Source organism: Camelus dromedarius, chromosome 3 (assembly GCF_036321535.1).
Source record: "Camelus dromedarius isolate mCamDro1 chromosome 3, mCamDro1.pat, whole genome shotgun sequence".
NCBI lineage: Eukaryota > Metazoa > Chordata > Mammalia > Artiodactyla > Camelidae > Camelus > Camelus dromedarius.
In genome coordinates this window covers 44,536,596-44,563,049 of record NC_087438.1, presented here as the reverse complement: position 1 = coordinate 44,563,049, position 26,454 = coordinate 44,536,596, and the positions used below count along the sequence as shown (strand labels likewise).

Here is a 26,454-nt window from a genome sequence, read left to right as displayed (position 1 = left end):
ACACACACACACACACACACACACACCCCCGGCTGGGACCAGTTGTTAAAAATGAATGCCAGACCTCACACCAGTTTTCAGTTTAGAACAACTTAAGGAAAGCATCTGACAATGACGGGAAGGACTATTATAATGAAAGACACTCTCCTGGTGCAGAGGCAGGAAATGATGCAGCCACTGTTCAACCACCACCACCACCACTCCCCACGCCAGCGGAGCCACTGAAACAAATCTGAGGGCCTGGGGAGAAAAGGCTGAAAACTGAGATAACTCATAAAAGAAAGAGTGTCCAACCACAATAATGTGTGTAACTCCTTTCTGCTCTAAGCCTGGGCAGAGATCTACCGTGGCTCAATTTGGTATCAAAATTCCCCTGAACGTTTGTTATTTTCCCAGAACAACTCACCCTACTTGAGAGTTACAGAACCCTCAAGAGTGCAAAGGGAACTGATAAAGTCCATTTCATATGGCTCCCAGAAAATAACAGAAAGCTTAATTCAAACCATCACCAGCATTCCTCTATGAGGACACAGGCTTAACAAGGGATTGCACTTAAGCCTGTGTTCCTTCCCCCAAATGCGATGCTGAATAGGTAGTCAGCCTCTCGTGCACTGAAGGCTTGATCAGAAAAAGTCTGTGCCAGCACCAAGAGGCACTAGGCAGGAAGCTGGGTGGGCGGGCTCTGGATCTGGCTAGGAAAATCACTCTCCCCTCTGTCATCAGTGAAGTGACCACAGCCTAGGAAAAAAAGGGATTCTTGAAAATATTAACTGTTCCAGGAAACCTAGGATGTAGTAGAGCAGATCAAATGACAGAGTAACCTGCTGACACACAATGTTCCTTTAAAGTGCTTGACAACTGAAAAGTAGTGGATGACAGCTTTGAAAATTCAGGTGAAAGGACAGCACAGGAAAGAGTCTCCCGTTTCAGGAGCACCAACAGGACAGCTATCAAAGAAAAAGTGCTTTGACATCAATACCGTATCTCATGGAAGCCTTAGAAGCAGCTCATACTAAAGATTTTTCTGGGGCAAAACAACACAAGGAAGTTTTGAGTTCTTAACCATGAACATAGAGTAGATTTGAATAAAAACAGCTGTAGATAAGGCAGTGACAGAGGTGTATACATAAATGCACAGACACACACACACACACGCACACACACACACACACACACACAAGAACCCATTTAAGTGTTGAATTTCAAATTTTTTTGATTGGGTAAAGTTGTCTAGGCTAGTGTGGCATTTGAGATGCAAAATTTCATTCATGAAATTTTAAATAATTGTGGTAAGATTTATCTAGGCATACAAGCAGAACTTAAATATATAGCACATGAATAATAGAATGTGCATGAATTTTGAATGCTTATTTTTCAGAAGAAAACAAAGAACTGAATGTGTGAATTCTTAGAGTCTCTAAGTGTAGCCTGTATTTGCATTTCAATCGCTCACAAGGTAAGCTCTGTGAAATTGGTCAAATGTATAGACTCTCATCTCTCCTCCACCCCAAATCAGTCAATTAGCTTCTAGAGAAAGGAGTACACAGAAGTTAATACCCAGAAGCTCAAAACCTATTCCAGCTGATACAGATCAAAATAGATTCAAAGCAAGTACGTTGAGGACACAGGTTTTGTAGGGAACAAGTTCTGGGTAAGAGCATACAATGCCAGGAGCTATGTGCTGTCATGGTCAGGGAACACACACACGGAAGTGAAACAGACAAGGCAGTGCACAGCAAGATCTGTACAGGAGGGAAAAGCAGGCGAGTATAAGAAGACTGAGAGCCAATACAGAACATTTTTCCAGCGGGCAAAAAATTCAGCAAATTTTGTCCATTTAAGACAAAGGCATTTTAGATGCCACCTCTGCTACACTGCTTAATATAGATGTGCTATAAATAAGCACACCTGTGAGTCCACACTGCACCCCGACCCATGCACTCTAATGCTGAATCTCTTCAAAGGAGCATTTTCAATCCTCCAATCAAAAGCTTTTACTGGCTCCACATTAGCTACTCCTTGCCCTTTATCAATTTCTTTATTCCAAAGGAGATACTTTTTAACACCCATAAGAGCAAAAGTACAATACACAGCTATGACATACATGAATGTTACTAACATAGCATATGCCTTTCAATTGCAGCAACTTGGTTCCTTCATTTTCTGAAAAGCTACTTTTACTAAGTACTTACTCACCTAGCCATGCTTAGTGCTATGGGCTGATTGCTGGTGTCCTCCCCTACCCCCCACAAATTCATATGTTGAATATTGAAGCCTTAATGTGATTGCATTTGGAGGTGGAACCTTTGGGAGGTAATTAGGGTGAGACTAGGTCACAGTGGTGGGGCCCTCATGGTGGGATTAATCCCCTTATAAAAAGAGGAAGAGACAGGAGATCTCTCCACCAGGATGAGAGCTGTCATCAGATATGGCACCTTGACCTCGGACTCCTAGCCTCCAGAGCTATGAGATATATACCTCTGCTGTTTAAGCCACCCCATCCATCACTTTGTTAGGGTAGCCTCAACTAAAACAGAGAGGTACCTACCTTTGTTGTAGTCCTTATAGTAATCCCGCCAGCTAAGTGTTAGTATCCGCACGTGCTAGGAAAGGAAACCAAGCCTCAGAGAAAATTTAACCTGCTCCAGAGCCCCACAGCTAGCATGTGGCAGAGCCACATGGTCCAAGGCCAACAGAGGAGGAGGAAGGCTCAACCATCTAGAAACACAGGTAACAAGGGCCCGACAACTTACAGTGTCCTTACTATCTGCTTGGCACTGTTCAGTCACTGACATGCATGCGTCTTATTTTTACAACATTCCTGGGAGGGAAGTGATATTCTCATTTTATTGATGGCACAAATAAAATTTAGAAGAGTGTGGCATGCCCAGGAGAGTAAACCCAGCAGGTGGGGGATCAACATTCAGAGAGAAGTCTAGAAGGCTTCCAGGCCTCTGCTCTCCACCACACAACACAAGTCTGCCTCCTGTATTAGTCACCACTGCTATCACTGTACTTGGAAACAGCCCACCACACAACTAGCGGCTAATGACAAGAGCCATTCGCAGGGCTGGAGGCAGACTGTCGTTCTGCTGGGCTTGGCTTCTGGCAGTAGGTTTACATGGGCCAGCTCCACCAGGGTTTATTCTCGGACATATTCCTTTCATGGTAGGCCACCCAAGGGCAGGGCAGATGGCGAGTCCAACCACACAAGCATATTTCAAGCCTCTGCTTGTGACACAGTCACTCATAGGTTGGTAAGTCACATAGCTGAGCCCAAAGTTAAGTTGGTGTTGGTTGGGGGTGGGGGTGGGGTGTTTATCTGCCATAGGGCCATGAGGTCTGGGCAAGAGATTTGTATTTCTATTTCAGAGGAGTGAAAAATTAAAGAGTCTAATTGAATCTATCACACTATCCAAATTCAGTTTGTATTTACCATAATGCCTTTTAGTCTAGATTGCTCAACACTTAAAGGAAAAGGAATCTATGAGCTTAACAATTTATATTTGGAATAAAGTTTTAATGGGAAAGTGTAAAACAGTCAAATCAATGTTGTTATTCCATCTTCACCTTCATGACAATGCTTCATGACAAACTTGAGAAGAGGCAATTAGAAAATAGAAAATCATCAATATCTCATCATGAAAAATACCACTATGATGAAAAATCTCATAAAATGAAGTATTTCTAGGCCTGGTTGATATCTAACTTTGAGCCCTAAGCTAGAAAAAAACCATTAAAAAGTAATGTTTCCTACAGTCATTTCAGCTCATTGTAATCCATTCTATCCCCACCTCCCCACCACTTTCCTGAAGGTTTGCATGTCCTCAACATACTAAATTACGTGGTAGGAACTCATCAAGCATTGAAGCTAATAAAGTTAAGCTTGTACCTTCATTTGTTGCCCCCCCCCAAAAAAAGTTCAGGTTTCTAATCAGTATGATTTAATGCCTTTGTGTATCCAAACACAAATTGAAAACAGTGTGTCAGAGAATTGATAAAATTGTACATATGCCATGTGTCTTTCTTGCTGAAACCCCCAATCTTCAATTACGGGTATTCCATTCAAATGGAACAAAAATCTTGGCTGGAGCTGATGTAATCTCACTCAGGTTTTAAATTCACCCACTGTTTCGAGCAATATGGCACCAACCTCATCATCTTCATTTAAGAATGAATTGCTTTTTCCATTACAGCCTCTACTTTGAGATATTTCATTCTGCCTTTTCAAAATTGTATTGGAATGAGACTTGTAGGCAAGTTGTCAACGTTGGAAGCAATTTGCAAAAAAAAAAAAAATACACATCTTCAAAATTGGATACATTATTTTCAAGGCCTGACACTAAACCATAAAACTACTTTGCTCTCTATGTAATTTTAACCAGTCCTGCAAAGTAAGTGTTAAAATACACATTATGGTAATTCTTGAGAACCATTCTAACGGAACTCTATTAGCCTGAGAGAAATTGTGCTTTCTCTTTATTCACAGTCTAGTTCAATTAATTATTTAAAGGGGATGAATTGAGAATCTATATCCAGACTTGACTTCTCTTTGGAAGTCCAAGCCCTTAGGTCCAGCTGCTTACTGAGCATCTCTACCTCAAAAGCTTCCAGAGGTGTTTCAAACTCAAGATGCACAGAACCAACTAACCATCCTCTCACCATCCAAAGCATTTTTATTTCTTGCTCCATTTGTTTCTAGTCAAAACTAATGCCTGAAAACCGGGAGTCACCACCAGCTCCTTCCATTTCTTTCCCCAGCTATCCCAACAGGTCGTCACGTCCTGTGAATGCCGCCTTCAGTGTGTTCTGGGCTTCCCATGCTTTCTTCATTAATGATTGAGGGTAAAACATTTCCGTGCCCCACTTCAAATCTCCCAGTGGCTTCCTACAGTTAGACTAAGGTCTAGATGCCTCAATGCAGCATCCTTCTTGGGACTCGGCTCGTCACTTCCCACCTCTCACATGCACTATCTGCAGAACTTTGAAAAGGACGCACCCTGTGTGGCCACCACACCTTCGCACACACTGCTCTTTCCCCTCCCTGCAAGGCCCTTCTTGCCTAATTGGCACCTGTTCATCCTTCATCATCTGGCAGAAGTATCCTCATCTCCACAAAGCCTTCCTGGCCTCCTGCAGCAGAGGCACCAGCCGTCCCTGGTGCCCAGGCACTACGCCCGACGTGGGTCACAGTACTTGCTGTTACAGAGACTGCTGTCTGTCTCCCCCACCATGCTACAAACCCCCGACAGGTCAGTCCCATACTCCACTCAGCTCTCTACTGCGAGAGCCCAGGGTAAAAGTGCAGCAGTAGTACATTTAAGACTCAACACTCCATCCTCTGACACAAACCTGTTCAACATATGCTGCTGTTGCTATTCATATCATTATCAAACATTAATTGAAAGAAAGGCAGAGAATGAATTTTTTTCCTGGACTGCCCGAAGCAAAAGCATTCGCATGCAAAGTCTAAGTAACACGGCCAGTGTTTTGAGAACTCAAACGTGTACCTTACTGAAGTGTATCATGATAAGGGATCCAAATCACAGGTGTTATCTCTAGCATTAGAACACTTTGAGGGGCAAAGCAACTGCCTTACCATGCCCCAGAGGTGGTTTCCTGATGTAAACCACAAGCTGTGTGCCAGCAATTTAAAAAACGTAAAACTGCACCCAGACACCACCAGTACCCTGGGTCCTAATGATCTACAGCTGCCTCCAGCCACACTGCAGTGTGAAGTGACCCCTGTGGTGGACTGGTTCATGATCTGAGCTCTCTCATCACTACCTTTGCCATTATTGGAGAAGACAAGAAACAAATACAATGAGTACACCAGCCCCCTTCACCCATCTCTCTATAGAAACAAACCCCATCTCACTGGAAGAAGGGAGGCACCTGTTAAAGGCTGTCAAACCTTACATTTGGGGGCACACAAGTAGCGTGTGCTGTGACGTATGAGTTCTTTGGACACACGATCCCCGAGGCGCAGTGGGTCTCAACCTTGGCAGCATACCACCAAGAGACACTAACGTAACTGGTGAGGGCCGCGTCTAGGCCTTTGGCTTCAGAAAGTGCTCCAGGTCGTTCAAAACGGCAACCCCGTGGGACCACTGTCCTAAGGTTTGGAGCAATGCCTCACATGGAACTGATTTACCATTTCTCAGTTCCAAAGGGATGCAAAGATAACACACAGCCGTTATGAGTCTCCCGTTGATGGTCCTGGGTGGTATAAAGTTTTTCCTTAGACAATGAAACAAAAAAATTTAAAAGAGGCCCCCCAAACCCACTTTTTAAACTAATTATAAACGTCATATATGCTCACTATTGAAGAGTTCAAGGAAAAAATTTTTATGATCCCACCACCAAGATATAATAAATTAAAATTCTGGTCCATTTTCTTACTGTTATTTTAGATGATAATGAAGAAAAGGAAAACAGGTTCTTAATGAATGTCACAAATGATGGCTATTGTTTTGCCTTTTCATATCTCATTTTAATTCACCCTCAGCAATTCTGCAATTAAGTGCATTTTACTGGTGAGGAATTAACTAGCCTGGCCACCACCATACAGCTAAGTGGCACAGATGGCCTTAAATACTCCAAAACCCACACATGCTCTCTCCTTCCCTCCCACAGGGCTAACCTGTACACACACACACACACACACACGTATGCTGCACACTTTCACAGAACTCTATACACATCAGGTATACAGTTTAGTAACCTGTTCTTTTCCTTGACGTTATTGTCAAGCTTTTGCCCGTATCATTAACTATTTTTCAAAAGCATGATTTTAATGGCAATGTTGTCTTCTAATGTGTGTCTCATAAGTCGGTTGCCAATCTCCATGCTTTTGTTGCTTCCAAGACAAATATATCATTTCTAAGACACTTTAAAAACCTATGGTGACTCATAATTTACTTGAAATGTTAAGTTTCAAGTAAATTCCAACACCCTATTTGATTTCCTTAGACTCTGGTGCCAGCATAAATGACTTATCCCTGCTTGCATACTGATCTCTGTAAGTTCAGGGAATTCTCAATTTTTATAGTTTATCTAGTTTATTGACTATTTGGTCTTTTAGTTTCCTTTTGTCTTCTTCTAACATTATTCATTATTTGCTATGTTTTAAATGCAATATTATTAACTGTTTAGGTCCTACCTGCTTTGAGAAATCTTTTCAGGCAACTGAAGGTTTTTTAAAAGATATGATAAATAAAACTACACATTTCTTAAAAGAAGGAACTAGAGCTAAACAGTGAAGAAGTGGTGGCTCATTTTAATCTACAAAATGATCACAACTGAGTATGAAACTCTGTCCTGATCGGCTAAGACACAAATGAAGACGCAGCCAGCTCTCATTACCTGATTAAAAGAAGCAAACTGGTTCACCTAGGGAGGAAGAAATTTTTGGAGAACTGAACTCAGAGCAAATTTATCATGTGGGCCTAATAGAAGAGACATTGCACAACATAATGGATAAGGCTTCAAGGGGACTTTTACAAAATGTGCAAAGATTCTCTCACAGCCATTTCTCTTAGCAACCCTCAATAAAAGCCAGGGATATAATGGGAAGTTGTAATTCTGTAAAGGGATTCAGAGAGGAGCAGAGATGGACAGTCTAAGTGTGATAGGATCTGCCGGAGGGCAGAGCTCAGGGAATCTGGGAGATGAACAGTAAGAGGTCTCTTGGGCAATGGCTGTCACCTGTCACTTCACAGCCAGGATCTGCAGAGCAGAGCAATTCAAAGTTGAGACTGCTTGCAGGACTTGGAGGGCAGACACCCTGCATTATGGGCTCAAAGGGGCCCCGTGTGCTTTAGATGCTAAAGCAGGAGGGAAAGAACTAACATTTTCCTAGGAGGATTAAGAGCCTGGTTGGAGAGACACCACGACACCAAAGTGGGAAACGGTTGCAGGCCATGACTTTTCACAAAAAGCAGCTCTGAATCTCTTCAAATGCTTGAACTCAGTGCAGGCCCCGAAGATCTGTGCTATGAAACTTGAACACTGGCTATGGCTGGCAAACGCTAGGAGCATATTCGCTCTTTCTAAACCATGTGGCATGTACTTCAATTGCCCATCCAGATCGACGCTCCACCCTCCCCTGGGTCTTGGAGTTCGTATGCATGGGCCACATCCAGGGGCTCCCACACCCCTCTGGCTTCTGTTGGGTTTTGCTAATAAGGAGCACCAGCAAGAGCTCAGCAGGACAGAGGAAAATAAGGCTGGGAAGTCCCCTTCGTCCTCCCTGCAGAGCCACCAGGGGCTGTGACTTCTCTTAAGCACCTGTCACATGTCTTCTCTGTCTGCAGGTTCTGTAAGTGCTCCCTCCCCCCTCCCTCCTTCAGGCCCAGTGAAGGTAACGGCCTCCTGTTGCTTCCAGCCCCTGGTACTACTGCACTTCAACTTTCTCCATACCCTACTCATGCCTTTTAAACCGTCTTTTATTTAACTCTCCTCAGGTTATCCAGTTCATGCTCACCATCTTTTTATTGCCTGAACCCTGCCTGATATCCATATTTGATTATTTAAAACCATACCATACAAAGCTCCGTGCCAACACAGAGGGCAGTGAACTAAGGTGAACTGAGTAGGTACTACAAGCCAGATGCTGGGCTAAAGGTTTACAACCACCTTCCATCGTTAAACACGTATTATCTCCATTTTACAGACGTGGACACAGAGATCAGAGCAGTTAAGAAACTTCTCTAAAGTTACAGAGCTAGTCATCGTCACTGGACACGAATCCTCAGTGGACGACACTCAAATCATTTTAAATTAATGCATCATGCAATAGGGTCAGGTGTGCAAATAAATGAAACAGACAATGACTATTGTGAAATTCAGGATGGAATTTAGTGATTATGGAAAATTTCAGGAAAAAAAATTGTAATTTACTTTAGTCCCTAATGAGCAGGAAGAATTTTGGCAAAATAGGGAAAAGATATTGTAGACAAAGGGGATATATCAAGTCTGGAGAGGGGATGATGGATCAGGGTTTTGGAAGGCAAGGAGGTAGAGATGGGACCAGAAAGGTAGACTGAGGCTGAGTCAGAGGGAGTCATGTGCACTTTTCCTCTGCCCTGAAGTAGACAATGCAAAGTCAGGATTCCAAACCAAGGATTGATGTGGGAGTCTAGGCTCATTAGCAGGATGGACTGGAGAGGAGTCTGGACACAGAGGGGTCCAGACAATTCAGATATTTAGGTGTGCAAGAGGGTAGGCTTGGAGTCTAGACATATTTTTATGGGAGAACTGACAGGGCTTTGTGACAGCAGGCACGGACGAGACTAAGTTAAAGGTGGCAATCGGGTCCAAACTATAGACTCAGTATTTTTTTCTTTTTTTAATTTTTTAAAAAACTTTTTTTTAAATAGAGGTACTTGGGATTGAACCCAGGACCTTATGTATGCTAAGCATGTGCTCTCCTTCTGATCTATTATCCTCCTCCCCTCCAGAATCAGTATTTCATTGACAGAAATAGAGATGACAATTTTCTGATTTACTAACAATTAGACTAGAGAATGAGAAGGTGTCAAAGAGGAACTAGTATTTAAATTTGTTTATTTGATGTTGTTTTGAAAAAAGGGTTTATTAAGAATATAATTCTTAGAGTACAAAATAGAAATCTAAGTGAACATAAGATTTTTAGGGCACCCCATCCTTACCTCCTGCGGATCAGGAAACCAAAACTACAGTATTTTATCTCTATGTCAGAGGCAGAAATTCAGCTCCTTCAATGGGTAAGTAACACCGCTCCACTCGGATATGGTTGCAACGAGTCTAACCGATGAGGGACTCATCACTACCAGAAGTTCATGGACCATCTTGATTACTTGTCTCAAAGTCATCTCTGTGCCTTTCTGGAACCTCTGAGAACAAATGTACCTTATCCCAAAGTGTTATTATTGTATTTCTATTATAATTCTCTAACTAGACCTCTTTCCTATAACCACCGGGAGTCTTCAAGTGAATAAGGACAGAGCAATACTCCCAAGCAATGGCCCTACTATTCAAGTCCAGGTAGAGTGTAAACACACCCATAACCACATTAAAGTTGACACAGAAGAAACACTGAGACACGATGACTTGAATGACCTACACCCCAGCACTGCCCAACAGAGGTCATTTGATACCCAGGGAGAATGTGAGAGTCCACCTGCTTCTTCGCTTCCTATGACTGAGTTCCACACCAAGACCAGTGGAAAATCAGAGCCCAGGTCAAGGTAAGAATGTTAGGTTTTGGTTGTTGTTTCAAATACGGTTAGAGGGTGCGGTGAGGTATAGGGAAAAGAGAAGCAAACAAAACAAAAACCTAAATACAAATCTAGAAGTCTAAATTATAAATATTTAGCTGTCAACTGCAACATACAGGAAAAAACGTTTTTCTTAACATTCCAGCTGCCTGTGACAGTGGACTGAAATGGTAATATTTAATTGAGGGGGGAAATCAACAGAAGGTGCTACCAAGCAAAGCAAAGCACAAGAGATGGCAGGAGAGGAATGGCAGGAGGCCTCTCTGGGATGCCCCTCCCTCTCTCGGTGCCTCCTTCCTGCTTTAATGATGCCTATAGTTCATTTCTCTCCTGCCTTGGGATCTATCCCATTAGGGATAGGGACGCTTTCATTAAAACAAATAAAAGGGAAACATATAACGGAAATCACTGAAACAATTAATTTCTCTGACAGTTAAAAAAATTCGATCCCTGTATGAGGGATATTAAGCCCGAAAGGAACCAGTTATCCTTTGACGAATTAGGCCTGTCTAGAAATTCAAATTGCCCCGAGTCCAAGGTCTGCTCAAGCCCATCCATCCGTCAGCATTTCCCATGTTTTGAGATGCAATCTGAAAAGTTTCCCAGATTCTAAGGGTGAAGCCACTGGGGCCTCTTTCCTTCATTCTCATTTCAAAGGCAGTGAGTGAAGTGCTATCAGCAGTACTGGAAATATGAATGCAGCCCACAGAAAAGATGGAAAAGTGCCGTCACTTCAGACGAACAACCAAGTTGTGCCGTCATTTCACGAGGTAGTCATGTCTTGAGAAATTATCTGTTCTGACTAAAAATAATTTCTCAAAGTCCAAATTTTAAGAACACTTCTAGGAAGCCTGTGTTTTAAGAACTGGAGGAATTCTAAAAACAGGTTCTGAACACACACTGCATTATTCTACACTAAACACACTCTGCATTATTGCAAAATTAAAGTTTAGGGAATTAGAATATCTGTGTGCTCCAGATTCTGGGCACTAGGCTTTAAGTTATTTAAAGAACTGATCGGTTCTAGTTGTAAGCATCTAACATTTTCAGTGTAACAGACCAACAGACTCTTATTATTAGACAATAGCCTATATTCTGTCATAATGATCCTTATAAAATAATGCTAACTGCCTTTACTGATGATTCTTCCAACTTAAAGGTAAATCCAAACAGCAGATATGGAATAAAAACAACTTTCATCTCACTAGTAATGACACAGAATATTATAGAGAAGAGAAATTATCCTCTGCTTTTCCATAGCAATACTTAGGAGGACCTACTATATGCCAGTGTATTTATTACATGGCCTTTAACTTTAAAATTCAGTTACACCTATCTCCTGTTAAGTACACTCTAAAGTCCTATTTTACAGCATGTCTTTTACAGAAGAAAAAGCAGACACCAAGAGGGTATGTGACTTGCTCAAGATTACCAAGCAACACAGGGTCAGAATCAGGAATGCAAAAGTGTGTATTTCAGCCTAGCTTTACTACGGGTGTACCTCATTTGCCTGTCGAAATGTTTCAGAGTATGTATCTGCACATTAACTTAAATTCTCAATTCACTAGGTGGCGTCACCCTTACAAACTCTACAGTGACATCTTTCGTACTACAAATATGTACTTACGCCTCGTATTTTGTAAGTAGTTTCCCAATACTGGAATCTCTTAAAACAGCTACTCTTTATGTGAAATGTCTTTTAAAAACATATTAAGTATAATGGGAGTTAAAGAATTACAGGCTTTGTTTAAGCCAAAATAAAGTTGTAACTGTGAGGTGGCAGAACTTTTAAGCACTTTTATATTGCTATTTCTCACAGCGTGGAGACTTTGCTTCATTCATAACAGAAAACAGACACTCTTCATCTGTTATAAGTGGAGTAGGACAAGTACAATACAAGTGTGTTAAGTACAATGAAGATCTGACAGACTAAGTGCTATATTAACTAGCAATGTCTCCTTTGTTTTGTTGCAAATCTTAAATCAAAAATAGCTCCATTATTTTAAATAGCCACAATAATGGTTTATTTCTAAAATTAAAAGTTCTCTGAAATTCACATTCCTCAAAAGCACTGTATATCTCAGTCACACCCTCTGAAGTTGTGATGACACATATTATAAAAATATACCACAAAAAGGAGTTTATCAAACATACATCTTAAATTATCTAAAATGGATTAAATGAAAGAGAAAACTCTCAGCATAATTGCCATCAATTTACTAATAATCTGAACCATTAGGAGTTTAATAGAGTTTATCATCTTTTTAACAAAGAGCCTTTCCATATTTAACCAGTGACCCCAAAGAGGACGTGGACCCACACAAACAGCTGTGCATTACCAGAACTTTATAGATGTGATGAAAACAAAGAAAAGGAAATCCACAGCAGTGACTAACCACACTGTACATTCAAAACAATGACCACACTGAAAATCATTAAAAAGGCAGTCTGTTTACTCAGGTTTGGAACAATAGATGACATTTAACCCCAACTTTTGTAATCCCTCTTTTGTTTACCTACAAATAATCCTTTAGTTTATCTATAATATTATTATAATATTAGAGTAATACAAATAGCATTAGTAATTGACATTTAAAATAAAAAGCAGACAGCCAGACCAGCTATGCGTCAAAGACCATCAAGGAATATATAGAAACATTTCTACATGTACCGTATATTCAGTCTTCCCAAGCACGTTTTTTTTTTAATTTCAAAATTAATGAATGAGAGTTTAACAATTACTGATGATGAGATTCTTTCACAGAGAAAAATGATCACTTACACCCAGGAAAAAAGAGTTACCAAGGAGTTAAACGTATTCATTTTGAACATACTTATGTTTTGGCTTCCTGAAACTTACAAACTGCCAAGCAGATGTTTTTTCCACGTTTCCGGATTTGCCAAGTTTTAACTTGGAATACATTTGTATGCTAAAGTCAGAGTAATTTAATTAGAGAAACTTGGGCACAAAGCACAAGGCAGTAAGATAGGGATCTCTCCTTATCTCAACATAAACAAATTACAGGGAACTTGGATTGAGCTGCTCACAGAAACTTTCTCTCACTGGCAGGAGGAAAGCCCCCAGCAGCTGCACACATCTGCAAGGCGATCAGACAGACGCCGCTGCCCAGGCTGATCCCGGCACAAAACTCAGTCCTGTGTTCCCAGAGCTGAACAGAGTGGCTACCCTCGACAGACTTCCCTGACTGTTGACAGAACAAACCGGCTCATCAGCTGTCACTGCCAGCCACAATTTAACTACTCTCAAACAACCAGCAGAAAACACAAACAACCCACAAAGTATCAAACTACAAGTCCTATCTATTGTCTCTGACAAAAGAGCCTTTCTCATTGAACCCTGTGGTGTGTCATTGAACCCTGTAACCAGAGACTTAGCATATCATGTTGCCAAGTGGATACCAGGAACTGTGCACATATTTGTGCCCAGTAAAGGAATGAAAAGGAAACTTTGAAATCCTCCACAGCTGGCTGCTGGCAACCGTGTATTTCAAGAATGGAAGGATCTCCTACCTGGAGCCCTCTTCGTCTTAGAATGCTGGACTCATCCATCTCCCCCTCCGCTTTCTCTGAGCCTCTCACAACAGTCTAGCCATGCTGTACTACCTCGACTTCGGCACGCTAATTCACAGCCCGGCAGCTGCTAAACACTTACATCACGCTCTAGCTGATTGGAGCCCAGAGTCAGCTGGTCCCGCTTAGTTATTCACTCCAGCAACTTCGGGGATCACGGATGCTTGCAGTTCGCTGGGAGAGCGCAGCAAGTGGGCTCGGCCACCTAGTGCGTTTATCCAGGTGGAGGAGGCTCTTGCTAATAGACGGGAAACCGTGGGATCCCTGTGTTTCCTTCTTCTTCAAAACACTGGCCCTGGCATTCTGGGTGACCAGAAAATGGCTTTCAGCAGTGGCTTTGGGTCAAGCCCCTTTGGAAGCAATGATAAGGTCAAAGTGACTAAGTAAATCGGCAGTGACAGACACCTCTGTGAAAGGCAGCCGCAAACTGGGACGGTGAAAAGCTAGGGCACAGCTGGCCAGCCAAGCAGCACAACCACGCCTGGCGCTCATCTTTCCTGATGCCATCAAAGAAAAGAATGCAGCAGAACACGCACGCTGCCAGAAAACCTGAAGCGGAGGGCGCTGGGCGGCTGCTCTCCAGCCACTGCAGGGGAACACTTCACACCTCCCAGTGTGAAAGCCAATTCATTTACATAAACACCTCACCAGTCAATTCCTAGCCCAGAGATACAACATTTCAGATTTTAATTTCCCTCGTGATAGTAACTTAGTTCTGATGATACCAGACCAAAATGGAAAAAGGGAAAAGAAATTCTAAGAGTTATCATTAGTTGGAATATTAACCTATTTCTAATCTATCAGCAGCTAAAAAAAAAAAAGATTCCCATCATGTGCAATTTCACAGTCTGTTTCAGCCTGTTTACTCTGCTCATCCTCATCTTATTTCTATTCGAAGCAACCAAGAGATGAATATTAAGTTTTCATTACTGGCCTGGCACAGGAGTAACAATATACGATACCACCAATCTATAGTAAATTATTCCCCCTTGATTTCTCGTCTAAAGGTATTAAATTCAGAAAATAGTAGGATCCTGAGTGGCAAATACTAGGACCATCTGTAGTTTGTCTCGGAACCACCTCCTCCTTCACTATATCCCTTAGAGTCTTTTTCTTGAAAGAAAGTCAGGCATAATTTTTTTTAAAAAAATCAGTAATTTCTGGTTTTTGTCTAATCCAGGTATCTAGTGATTTCTGAACGTGGGGGTGGGCAAGGAAGTGATGAGTGGTCCCTCATTTACCTGCTCTTACACTAGCTCTCTGTCTCTCTCTGGCTGTCAGCACACTATTAGGCTTGCTATCAATTGATTAGACTATGTCATTAAACATAGCTCAGGGATTTATGAATCTAACCACTGAGGAAAATTGATCGCATTTTATGTTCCAGAATAGTCTTTGCATACATCTCCAGACATACAAAGAGAACCATGTCAGGAAATTCCAGCCCTCGCAGAAGCATCCTTGGAGAAGGGTATCGGGGTGTTCTTCCACCAAGGCGTGCTCATCTGACACCACTTCAAGGAGGAAACCCCAGAGAGGTTTTAGTTCTTGCTCTTACATGGAGGAGTAATGCCATCTCTAAAAGCAAAGCAACAGCACACCAGCACACACCTGGTCATCGCTCAAACCGAAATGTAGCCCAAAATTCCAGCACAGTTTTTTATACTACATTTTTCTGTTTGTTTGTTTAAATTGAAGGACAAAAAGGGAAGGAAATAAATGAAAAGAAAAAGTCTAAGGGGGGGAAGGGGGGGAGGGGCTTGCTATCTGTGGGGAATCTGCAAAGCTGGAGGAAACAGATCCTCATCCGTGACAGGCGACCTGCACTGTAGTCTTTCCCTGCAAAAGGAAGACCTTTCTCTTCAATGAAAACAAAAAGAATGACAGTTGTTGCCCTTTCTCCCTCAGTTCTCCCTCCTGAGAGAAGAGCATCAACAGCTCCCTGAATCTGAAGTGCCGTCTTGGACAAAGTGCCTTGGCAGCAGGTCAGAATGTATTTACCAACCTGGATGTCATAGTTACCTGCCCCCAGGGGCATAAGGAAGTCCTAACTGACTCAAAAACTAAAAAAATAAATAAATAAATAAAAATTCATGACCCAAGAAGCTGATCTATTAAAGGAAAAGCCGAGCACGGTGTCCTTATACACACATGCTTGTGATCTGAGGACTGTGATCTCTACTGATCCTTCTACAAAATGTGGGTCTGATGGAAGACATCAAGTTCTCACTAGAGAAAAGGAAGAGAAAAGACTTTTCCCCCTCTAATAAAGATCATAGGATGCCAGGAGGGAGAGGGAAAAAAAAAAAACAACATAGAGCCCAGAAGTATCTTTTCTGTGACCAATCAAGTAAGCTGGTGGGAAGTGCTACCAGAAGACATTTTGAGGACACACTGTCAAAAGTCAGGTGATGTGTATCCCAGATAAGATCCGTGCATCCTAGGCACTTGGCAGCTAGACCTGTTTGGCGGGTAGGAGTGATAAAAAGGAATCGGCTAAGAGTGAAAACTATGTTTCTCAATAAAGGAATATTTTGAGATAAAAATCTAGGTTACTATTCAACCATTAACTAAGTCTAAGATAAGGATTATGACCACTGCGCCATCAAATCTAGTATGAAAAAATATCGATTACCTGTCAAAATATATCACTTTGAGAAGTGATACACGTACATGTTAAAGAAATAAAGCCAGCCAGAGGCAAAAACATTTGGGACAAAAATGAAAGGCTGCTGAAAAATAACATCAAGCAATAATGGCTCAGCAGAGGGAATAGTAAAAGGAAAATTGCTACATTTACCCTTTGCTATGTATTTTCTCATCAAGATAAGCCATGTGTTAAAATGCAATAAAAACTTCAAATGATGACACTATTCACAGGTAATAATTAGGAGCTAGTCTAATTTCCATTAATAAACTCATTTTTTCTGCAATTTTATACCTGCATAGAATATGTTCACAATATTTTGAGTCAGTTCACAAAGCACCAGCCTCAATGTGTTCTGCTTTTCCACATGTATTCAAATAAAATCGGGTCGACTTTGTCATCAGTTATCATCTGAAGTGAGGGGCCTCATGATACTTGGTTTTTAAAAAAGTTATTTGTATGGAAACACCTCCTACATGCTGTACCATAGGCATAATTCGCTTCATAGAATATTCAAAATCTGTGGACACTGTAATAAGGGCCAAAATTAAGTTTATTAGTTATTACAATAAATGACCCACAGAAACAAAAACAAGACCAAATCCCAATTGAGAAAAATCTGGGTAGGGGTGGGAAGCGTTTGGTTGTCCGTATTTTCACAAAGGGATATACTGAGATTTTGTGATCGTTGATGTCTGTGGTAATGCCACCTGGTACCGGGATGCAGGTTTGTCCCCTGATTTACACAGTCCCAGATTTCTCACAAATTTAAAAACAAGTTCCTTCTCGTCTGTAGATCCACACTGGTTACTCCAAATTAAATGCACCTTCTGGTTTTATTCTTCAGTAACTGAATGTGCATGGAGGAACTGCTGTGAGGAACAGGGTGAGGAATTTTTAAAAACCAAAGATGGGGGATATTGGCAAACTTAACCTTACCCAGTCGCTCCACTGGCCTGACCCACGCCCTCCCAACAGCTGTCAGCCTTTGGCTCCTGGACCACCTATCCAGAAGCCAAGAGAGGTGATGTGTGCGGGGACTGAGAGGGCCATTTCCTGGTGGAAGAGAAGGTTCCTCCCTCCACACCAGCCCGAGGGAGGAGAGTCAGAGAAGCAGTCTGGGACCCTATCCTTCACCCCAACGGAGCTCTCAGTGTGCTCAGAATGGGATTTCTAGTACCATTGCCACAACTGTGGTGGGATTTTCCCTTAATGTTTTCTTGTGCATGTGTGGAAGCAATCACTGCTTCATAGCAAGGTAGACAAATAACCACAAAATGCATTAACCACCATATTCTCTCTGTTACTTTTGGACAACAGACGAAGGGTTTGTATGTCTCTGTTCATTCACCAGGTAAACCAATATGGCCAAGTGGGTAAGCCCCTCCATTCATTCACTGACGATTTTTTTCACTTGTAAGATAAATGCCAATAGCCAATGAGTCTGCTGTATTTTAAAAATGCAATATAAAGGTCATAAAAAGTTACAAATGAGAAACATCATTCATGAGAATGCATGTAATTTATCCATTATTCTGAATATAATCATTCCTGTGTTAATTTAAGGGGTAAAGAGACCCTTGAATGCCAATGTCCAAAGCAGCTATGAGATTGATTCAAAATACACATTTTAGTGTTCATATTTAAAATCTTTCTTAATTTAGCACTTCATTTTCCTCCATATTTTACTTCCAAATACTAGCCAACATGTATAGACCACATAGCACGTGCCCACCACTGCTCTAAGTACTTTCCACAAGTCATCTTATTTAGTTTTTGCAACAGCCCTATGAGTTAGGTGTGTTATCATCACCATTATACAAACAAAGAAACTGACATCAGAGAGGTTAAGTAACTTCCTAAGATTGCACAGCCAAGGAAGGGCAGAACTGGGATGCCAACTCTAACAGGGTGACTCTGAGTTTGGGTTCCTAACCACTCTACTGCTGCTTAGTGTTTAAGCAAAGAAGGAAAAAGTGCTTTCAAGGCGAAACGAACATGTGAAAGGTGTCAGATTTTGTGGCTCCAAAGGGAAATTACCACCACATTCTAAGCTGTCGTGATCAGAGCAACCAGAAAGAGCACTTGGAATCCTCAATTCCACAGGCCCTGTGTCTCTAAAGGACAAAAGAGGCAGGGTCTCACTGCTTTAGGGCAGGACCGGGGTGGAGGAAAAGAGCAGCAGAGAAGGCGTGGGGTGTGACCTCTACTTCTTAAACGTCTCCGGGCCTCTAGAGGCTCCACTCAGTTTGAACAACTCTTCACCCTTCTGGCTTCAAAATTCCACGATTCTAAATATAATACATATTCACTTACAATCAAGTGAGGTCCACAAAACCAAGGCTCCCTTTCGGCTATGGTGCCTGCATGATACACATCCCCATTAACCTATGGGCTTTTGACAGCTCTTCAGTCTGTAGCCTGATACTCTCCAGTTTTCTGGAACTTACCATGGAAGGCACTCTGTAAATCCCTCTCTCCTTTCAGTTGAAATGACTCAGGGCAAGCTGTTCTGAGTGGTGCTGAGAAGAACAAAGAAAGAGGAAATCCCAATCTGACTTCTCCCTTCATTTTCTGGAAGTCATGACTCTCCAGCATCCTTGGAAAAAAGTTCCCTGGCCTGAGAGCCAGTGCCTGGTCAGGCTCTAGCAACAAGATGTCAGGCAGCTTGGGGAAAGTCCCTTCACTTCCCTTCACTTCAGTTTCTGTAAAATGAAGGTATTACTCTTGGCTTAGCAGCAAGAAGCTGGGAAGAGGAGGAGGCCACCTGCTGGGAAATTTGGGAAACTGGTCCCAGCACCCTCAAGGTAGGGGCAGTCCATGCCCCTCAATCTGGACACCTGGTCCCTTCCCTACTGACCCCTCAGCCTTGACTCCAAACTCCCCTTCCTCCATGCTACCATCATCTCCCCAAGCACCTGTTTCACAGGCCACTCAGCTACCTGCCTGGCTTCACGCCTCCTTTGCCCTGACAAGACACGGAGAGGCTGAGGACGGAGCTGAGCTTCCCAGCAGTCCCTCCTCATTACCACTCCCCTACGTGGGAAAGCAGCGCTCAGACGCTGGGGAAACACACGCTGCAGACTTCACGGTAACGCCGGGAGCAGATTCAGTACCTGGCTACCGTCCACATTCATCTCCATTCCTGTCTAACACGGTAATGTTACAGTATTAGTCTAATCTTTAGAAACATTTATTGTCTGTTAAAGTAACCTACGAGTGAGCCAGATACTGAGCACGAGTGTCATCGATGCTCAAAAGCAAAGAGACACCGGAAACAGGCTCCATTCTACTGAAAGTCCCAGGAAACACAGTACTTAGGAACAAACACTGAAACCACAAATTACCTTGTCCTATATTTTAAAATCGTCGTTTCAGATTTTACAATCAAGTTCTCATCTCAAAGGTCAACAGAGGTTAAAAAAAAAAAAAACCCAGCAGTTCATACTGTGGTTCTTTTTCTCCTCAAAGAGAAAAATTTTAAACCTGTCAAGGGGATGAAAACAAAGGGCAGAATGGCTTCCAGGGAAAGGAGGAAATTTCCCACTCAAAAGAAAAGAAAGGATCTAACCTCTTCCCACTGACAATACACCGAAGTCTGAATTCATCCGAAGAGCTGCATTTTCTAAAACACGTTTCATTTAGCACAAACCGCAGGTGGGGTCAGGATCAAGCATATGCCTGTGAAATACGTGCATCCCACGCTTCCAGCACTCAGCTCCATCCCGCATCCTGCCTGTAATCCTGAAGACTGTCGGTGATGCCTACAACATAACGTGTGATTTCGTGTAAGGCTTTTCACAAGAAAGCTATACTGCCTTGACGTTTGCATCACCTTTTTTTTTTTTTATCTAATTATTTCTGGCATATTAGCCATCAAACCACTACTGACAATATGACAGGAATCATGGTATGGAAAAAATTACATCCGAGGAGGAAATAATAAAATATAAATCACATACATAAATTTCTTTTGAACATTTTAACAATGACACCCTCATATACATATGAAATATCGCAGACTATCCTCATAAATGCCTTAACATCAATCACAGCAGGAAAATATTCCCTACTTTGCAAACACACGGATCCAACAAAATCTAGCATTTTTAACAGAACTGTGTAATACAACTTCATTTTTTTCATCAAGAGCGTTTATGAAGATCTGACAATGGGAAATAGCTCCAATATTTTTTTTTTCAATTATGTCCCTTCATCTCTAAGTGATACACAGCTAACAGTGGGACCATGGACTAATGTTGAGCAAACCCCCATATTTTACATTAATATATAAATGGAGATGGGAGTAGATGAGTGAAGTGACACTGGCCATATTGCCAGCACAGGAGGCTTATCAACTGTATGAGCTTCAGACACAAGGACGACAATATGTTTATATGCGTGATAATACTCCTGGCATCAACTACTTATTTTATGAGCTTCTGAAACGGAGAGATATTCCTAAAGTTATTCCTAAAGTGATGAGATATACTTAGAGACAAAAGAGGAAGAATATTTTCAGAGTTTGAACTCTCTTGTCTGTATTCCGAGTACAGCTACTAAATCAGAGATTATAAAAGCACTTCCAAGCTACATATATGTTAAACTTTTTTAAAATCCTACAGTTACAAGAGCTAAATTCTAGGTTAAATATGCTGTTACCTAGCTGAACTTCTCCCAAAAAAAAGTACACACAAGCTAGTCATCTCAGAATTGGAAAGCTGACTGACTCAAGACAGCATGCTAAATAAAATTCGGATGGGATTCCACGCATGAAGTAATCAAGCATTCTCTCCACGTCTCTGTTTGCATCAACAAGCGCTGTGATCGAGATCCAAAGAAGCTTGTGCAAGCTGACTGTTTTACACTCGATGATCACATCCAGAGCCTTATTCTACCGTGAGGCATCGGGTTAGATTAATTCTGAAGTTTTGCTGGGAACCTCATTAAGATCTTGTCTGCATTATGTACGCAGAGCAAGCACCTCGAGTCACTCTTCTACAAATACTGAGGAGCCAAAAAGGTCTTAGAGGTATATGTAAAAATGGTTTTAAAAATAAGTCGACTAATCCCAGGCAAGCATTTGGCAGTCAGATGTCCCCCCACCCCCGAACCCTGTTGGCCATTCCACTGCTCCCCACATCTGGTTTGCCTGCCTTCCCATCATCCTGCACTAACGTGCCATCGATTCAGAAGTGACTAGAAATGGGGCTGTGTCTGCAACTCATGTTCAGCTGATGGAAAGTAAGTACTCCCTGGGACTCTGACATCTCACACGGTAAGCCATGTGTGTCCCGCTTCTCTCTGATATTAACTCTGTCTTCTAGCTTCCCTTAAACATACTCTTCAGAGAAACACAAAACGTGCTCCAGATTCTACCTCATTAATCCTCATCAATTTCTTTCAATGTACAAAGGGAAGAGACCAGTCTAATTTACGAACGAGGAAAGTGAGGCAGTGAGGTTAAAAGAAGAGCCCAAGGTCATGGGCACAGTAAAAAGGCAGAGCAAACAAAAGAATTCAGGCTTCTCAGGGTGGATCCCAGCCCCAACAGGGTAGCCATGTTCCAAAATCCCTCCCCTTCCTCCTTCACCTTAAGTCAAGGGCAAGGGCTGCCCTGTGAAGATTTCACATAGACACAGAAATAAAAAAACCAAATCTGTGTGTTTCCACACATGCACATGCACTGAGGGAGAATCAGAAGCATTAAATGAAGGTCAGACTAAGGTTACAAACTTATGGAGAAGTCACATTAAGCACCTGATGATATAGTACTTCTCTCTATTCAGTTCAGTAAGAGGATGCTGAAAACAGTGCTTCCATTACAAGCACACAGACCATAAACATGTTTTTTGTTTTTGTTTTGTAGCAGCAAAGTTTCTCTCTACACTACAAGAACATAAAGTCATGCATCAGTACTTAAAACACCATGATTCTTGGGGTCATATTATGCATTTAGTCCATGACTCCCATCTAAGACCTTGATGAGCAGCCTCTCTCAGCTTTTCCTTCCTCCATCTCTTGGTTCAAGGAAAATGCAAACTTGTCTAGCTTTCTTAATAATATTTTTAAATGATCAATATAATAGGTGTCTATTGCAGAACATCTGGAATAGACAACACTACAACATCATTGCTAATTTACTGAATAATGATTTATTACCCCACATTAAAAAAATAATTTCCATTTATTTCTTTCTTTTGGGGGAGAGAGGTAATTAGGTTTATTCATTTTAATGAAGATACTGGGGATTGAACCCAGGACCTTGTGCATGCTAAGCACCCAGTCTACCACTGAGCTATACACCCCCCCCCATTTTTTCAACACTAAGATATACATGCACACTTACACACACAGGACATGGAAATTTCTATTAAAAGTGGTTTTGAAAATAGTTCTTGAAGCAAAACTAACAGGTGGCTTTCACAGACTGAAATCAATATATAACTGTCTTCCTAAAAAATACTTTAAAACTTTGATCCTCCTGGTGACTGATTTAATTTCTCTCTAGTCTGTATAAAAATGCAGCCAGGGCTCTGGCACCTTCTCCTTCAAAGTCAAGGAAATCTATCTTGAGTTTCACAGACTGATATAAAGTCACAGTGTTCTATTTGAAATCCCCAGCTCATTCATTTATATTCATTCATCTTAATGATAGCATTAATGCGCAGAAACTAATTGTATTTTGCCAGAATCAAGTATTAACAATTACGCCTCCCATTATCACCTAACAAAGTAAAATAAAAATTTTAAAGTCTCAGGCATGTCAGTGAATATTTTGGCAGGACAACTGATTTGCATTTTTAATGCTACAATAAACTGACCAGATTATCATCAATTAGATAAATTAATATTCTTTGAGAAGGCAGGCAGTAGGGAATAATTCCGCTAGAATTCGTCAACACTCTGTCCTCACCTTCTTCAAGCTTTACTGAACACAGGCTTAGTCCTCCTTTGTCCCCTTATCTAAAGCTGGCTTTTGCGACACAAGTTAATACCACACGAGAAAGCACATTCCTCTTTAATTTTATATACTTATCATCGCTTTAAGAAAAGACAAGAGATTAGGGAAATCTAGCCTCTTCAAGTAAAGGAGAAATATCCACCTGGGCAGTGAAAGCGTCCTGAGTCAGAAGTGCATGAATCAACATGTTTAAATCGTTGTATTATGATACATATATGTCCTTTTTTGATTCAAAAACCAATCACTAAGCGCCTGCTATGAGTTAGGCATTAAGATGGATGATGATGAAAATAGAAAAAGGAAAATGTCCCACCAGAAAAGTCATGGGATCCCAAGACACATGGCAAAAACAAAATACAGGGAGATCAGAGGAGTCACAAGGACATACACTCAAGGTGCTAAGGCTAAGTACCCAGTGAGGGCAAACTCGGAGGGTGAGTGGAGAATAAGAGGAGAGGAGGTAAACGCTGGTTCCCAAATGCATCTGCACATCAGACGCACTGGAGGACTTTTTATAATTTCCCCAAACTAAAGCCACACCCAGACTGATTCAATCTCAAACTTGGGGTGAGGGCCAGGCAGCAACCGTTTCCGAAGTTCCCCAGGTGATGCCACTGTGCAGACAGGTTTGGTAATCCCTGGACAAAAGGGCAGAGCACTGCTAAGTGGGTAGTAGTGGAGACCTTCACCACTGGGCTCCTGTAATCTCCCCTGTAAGTGATTTTACAACTTGAGAAAAGGGAGAGGGGTAGTGGGAAGTATCAAGGGGGAAGGAAGGATTGATTCCTGTAGCCAGAAAAGAATATAACTTTGATCTCTTCTCACCAAAGACTAGTATTTCCATGGAAAGACAGGGCACTTTTTGTACAATCTTCCTTTAAAATTGAAGTTCAGTGAACTGCCAAGTCCTATCTGTCTTGGTCTTACTAAACACATCATAATGACTCAATTATTAAAAGCAAACAGGATCCTTCATCTTTTCCTTCTTGAAGTTTCTCCAATGCCACCAGCACTCTGGTGATGACTTCATACCTCACCTGACAACCTTGAATGCCTGTCACCACTCTCCTCCAAGACAGGAGGAAAAGACACTTGTGAGGAGCCTGTTAATTGTGTTCTTTAACTGTCCTCTAAAGAAAACTAAAAACAATAGGATGTATGTATCCTGACTGTTTTATCCACAGAAAATGTTAGTAGATTAAATCGGATTCTGTTTTGTAAAACAATACACAGAGATCCTTCCCTTAAGCCATCAGGGAAGATACAGACTTCATTAGGAAAAAATAGATCATGAAATTCTAGTATCTATTGGAAAAGCAGCATTTTTTAAAATCCTTATTTGCCTTCTGAAATGCATGCTTTAGAAATATGGTATCAATTTCACTACTCAGTTTCTAGAGGGGACACTTGTAATTAGGAAGTGAAAATGTTGCTTCCTTTGTATGCTGCCAAATAAACATCTTTAACCATCTTTGAGTACAAAAATCATAACACGTTCTTCATGTGGAGTCGCTGATGGAGCATGGTGTTTAACTGCAAGTGCATTAACAATTTCTAACAATGCATTCCAGTAACAGGAAATCTACTCCTTCAAGAATAAGTTACATCTAACAAGTTGCACTAAAATTTTTTTTTTAAGTTACTGGAAGGAATTTCCCTAGCTCAAGTATTCAACATTTTCTGAGCATAATTTAAATTACACAAACTTAAGATACCAAAACATCTACCATACGTTATTCTCTAAAACTCAAAATGCTGTCAAGATTAACAGCATACTCTTACTTGTAGCAGTAATCTGCAGCCCAAATGTTGTGGAAAAAATCTCTGTATGACAAGATAAAGCATTTTAATTTTAACCAGACATTAACTTTTTTGAAGCTCTTCTTGACAGTTTTCTTACAATGAGAGAATTAGTTTTATATAGTCCAGCTGTTCTTTTTGTTCCCCCTAACTGACCTCATGAACCACCCTGCACAAGGGGCATACCTTTCTCTCACATGCATTATGGAAACATCTTTCTAAAAATCCTCAATGTATTTACTTCTATCAGCTGCAAATGAGATTTGCTGAGGCGCCACCTACTGGACAAAACACCACTAGCACATGCACTTCATCTTGTTCCTTTCTTCAAGCTTTTAAAACTCTTGATTCTGAGTTAATACTGAAGAAAAGTGGAAATATTTTTCAAAGGAAAATGATCTAACAAAAAACATAGAGTCTGTCCCATCAAGGGTGCTCTGGGTGGTGATGTTTTGAATGATCCCGGTGGGAGTACTGGCTTCTTACCTACCTACGGATGCTCATCATGCTGGATGTGCCACAAGCGAGGCAACCAGAGGTCATGAAAGACCCACTAGAGGATGACGCCTGCTTGAGACCAGGATGAAAGTGATCGCCCTCCTCCCAAGCTGATGATCCACCCGGAGCTCACCCAGCACGGGCCACACAGAGTAAATGAAGATTCTCAGCTTTTTGCTAACGCATAACCGTCAATGGGTATGAACCAATATTCTGATTTCATAGTTATTAGGTCAGGTAACAACATAAAACTCTGCAAACTATCTGGAGACCCTCCTTACCTGAAGTTCCCAAAGGAGAGAGCTCTGAGATGGGGAAAGGAATGAGGCAAAGGCCACAGTCTATTCCTGCAAAGCTCCCCCTGGGGACCCACCTCTCCTTTTAATCCACAAGGGCCCGGGCTCAGGCAGAGCACGGGGAGTTTTCAACATCTCTCTCCTAAACTTCATGGGCTGGACAAAGAGGGTGAAGACCTTCTCCAAGTCTACTCTCACAATGCCCTTCCAGGGAAACACTCCATTCTGAAAACAAGGGAAGATTACACCTTGCAACTAACTTTGTCTCCCCTTCTATCAGGTTTCTACCTAACATTCCTTCCTTCCCTACTAAATACTGCTTATCATGGAATCTTTTTTTAGGTTAAAGCTGTCAGAAATGAAAATCTGAGGTTCAGAAGTAGAATCACCCATTTCTTC

At 41.5% G+C, this 26,454-nt stretch overlaps 1 protein-coding gene across 8 annotated transcripts in view; it reads right to left on the bottom strand.

The window, feature by feature from the left end:
- The window catches only part of MAST4 (microtubule associated serine/threonine kinase family member 4), a 514,314-nt gene that overhangs the window by 292,971 nt on the left and 194,889 nt on the right, over window positions 1-26,454 (bottom strand). For 2 of the 8 annotated variants that reach the window (XM_064481107.1, XM_064481110.1), the window contains exon 1: window positions 13,791-13,932. The exons of 4 other annotated variants lie outside the window; for them this stretch is intronic. In XM_064481107.1, the coding sequence (XP_064337177.1) occupies window positions 13,791-13,829 (39 nt within the window). In that variant the 5' untranslated portion in view covers window positions 13,830-13,932. Of the gene's footprint in view, window positions 1-13,790; window positions 13,933-26,454 lie in introns of those variants that run through there. 2 more of the 8 variants (XM_064481115.1, XM_064481122.1) reach the window with 1 other exon arrangement.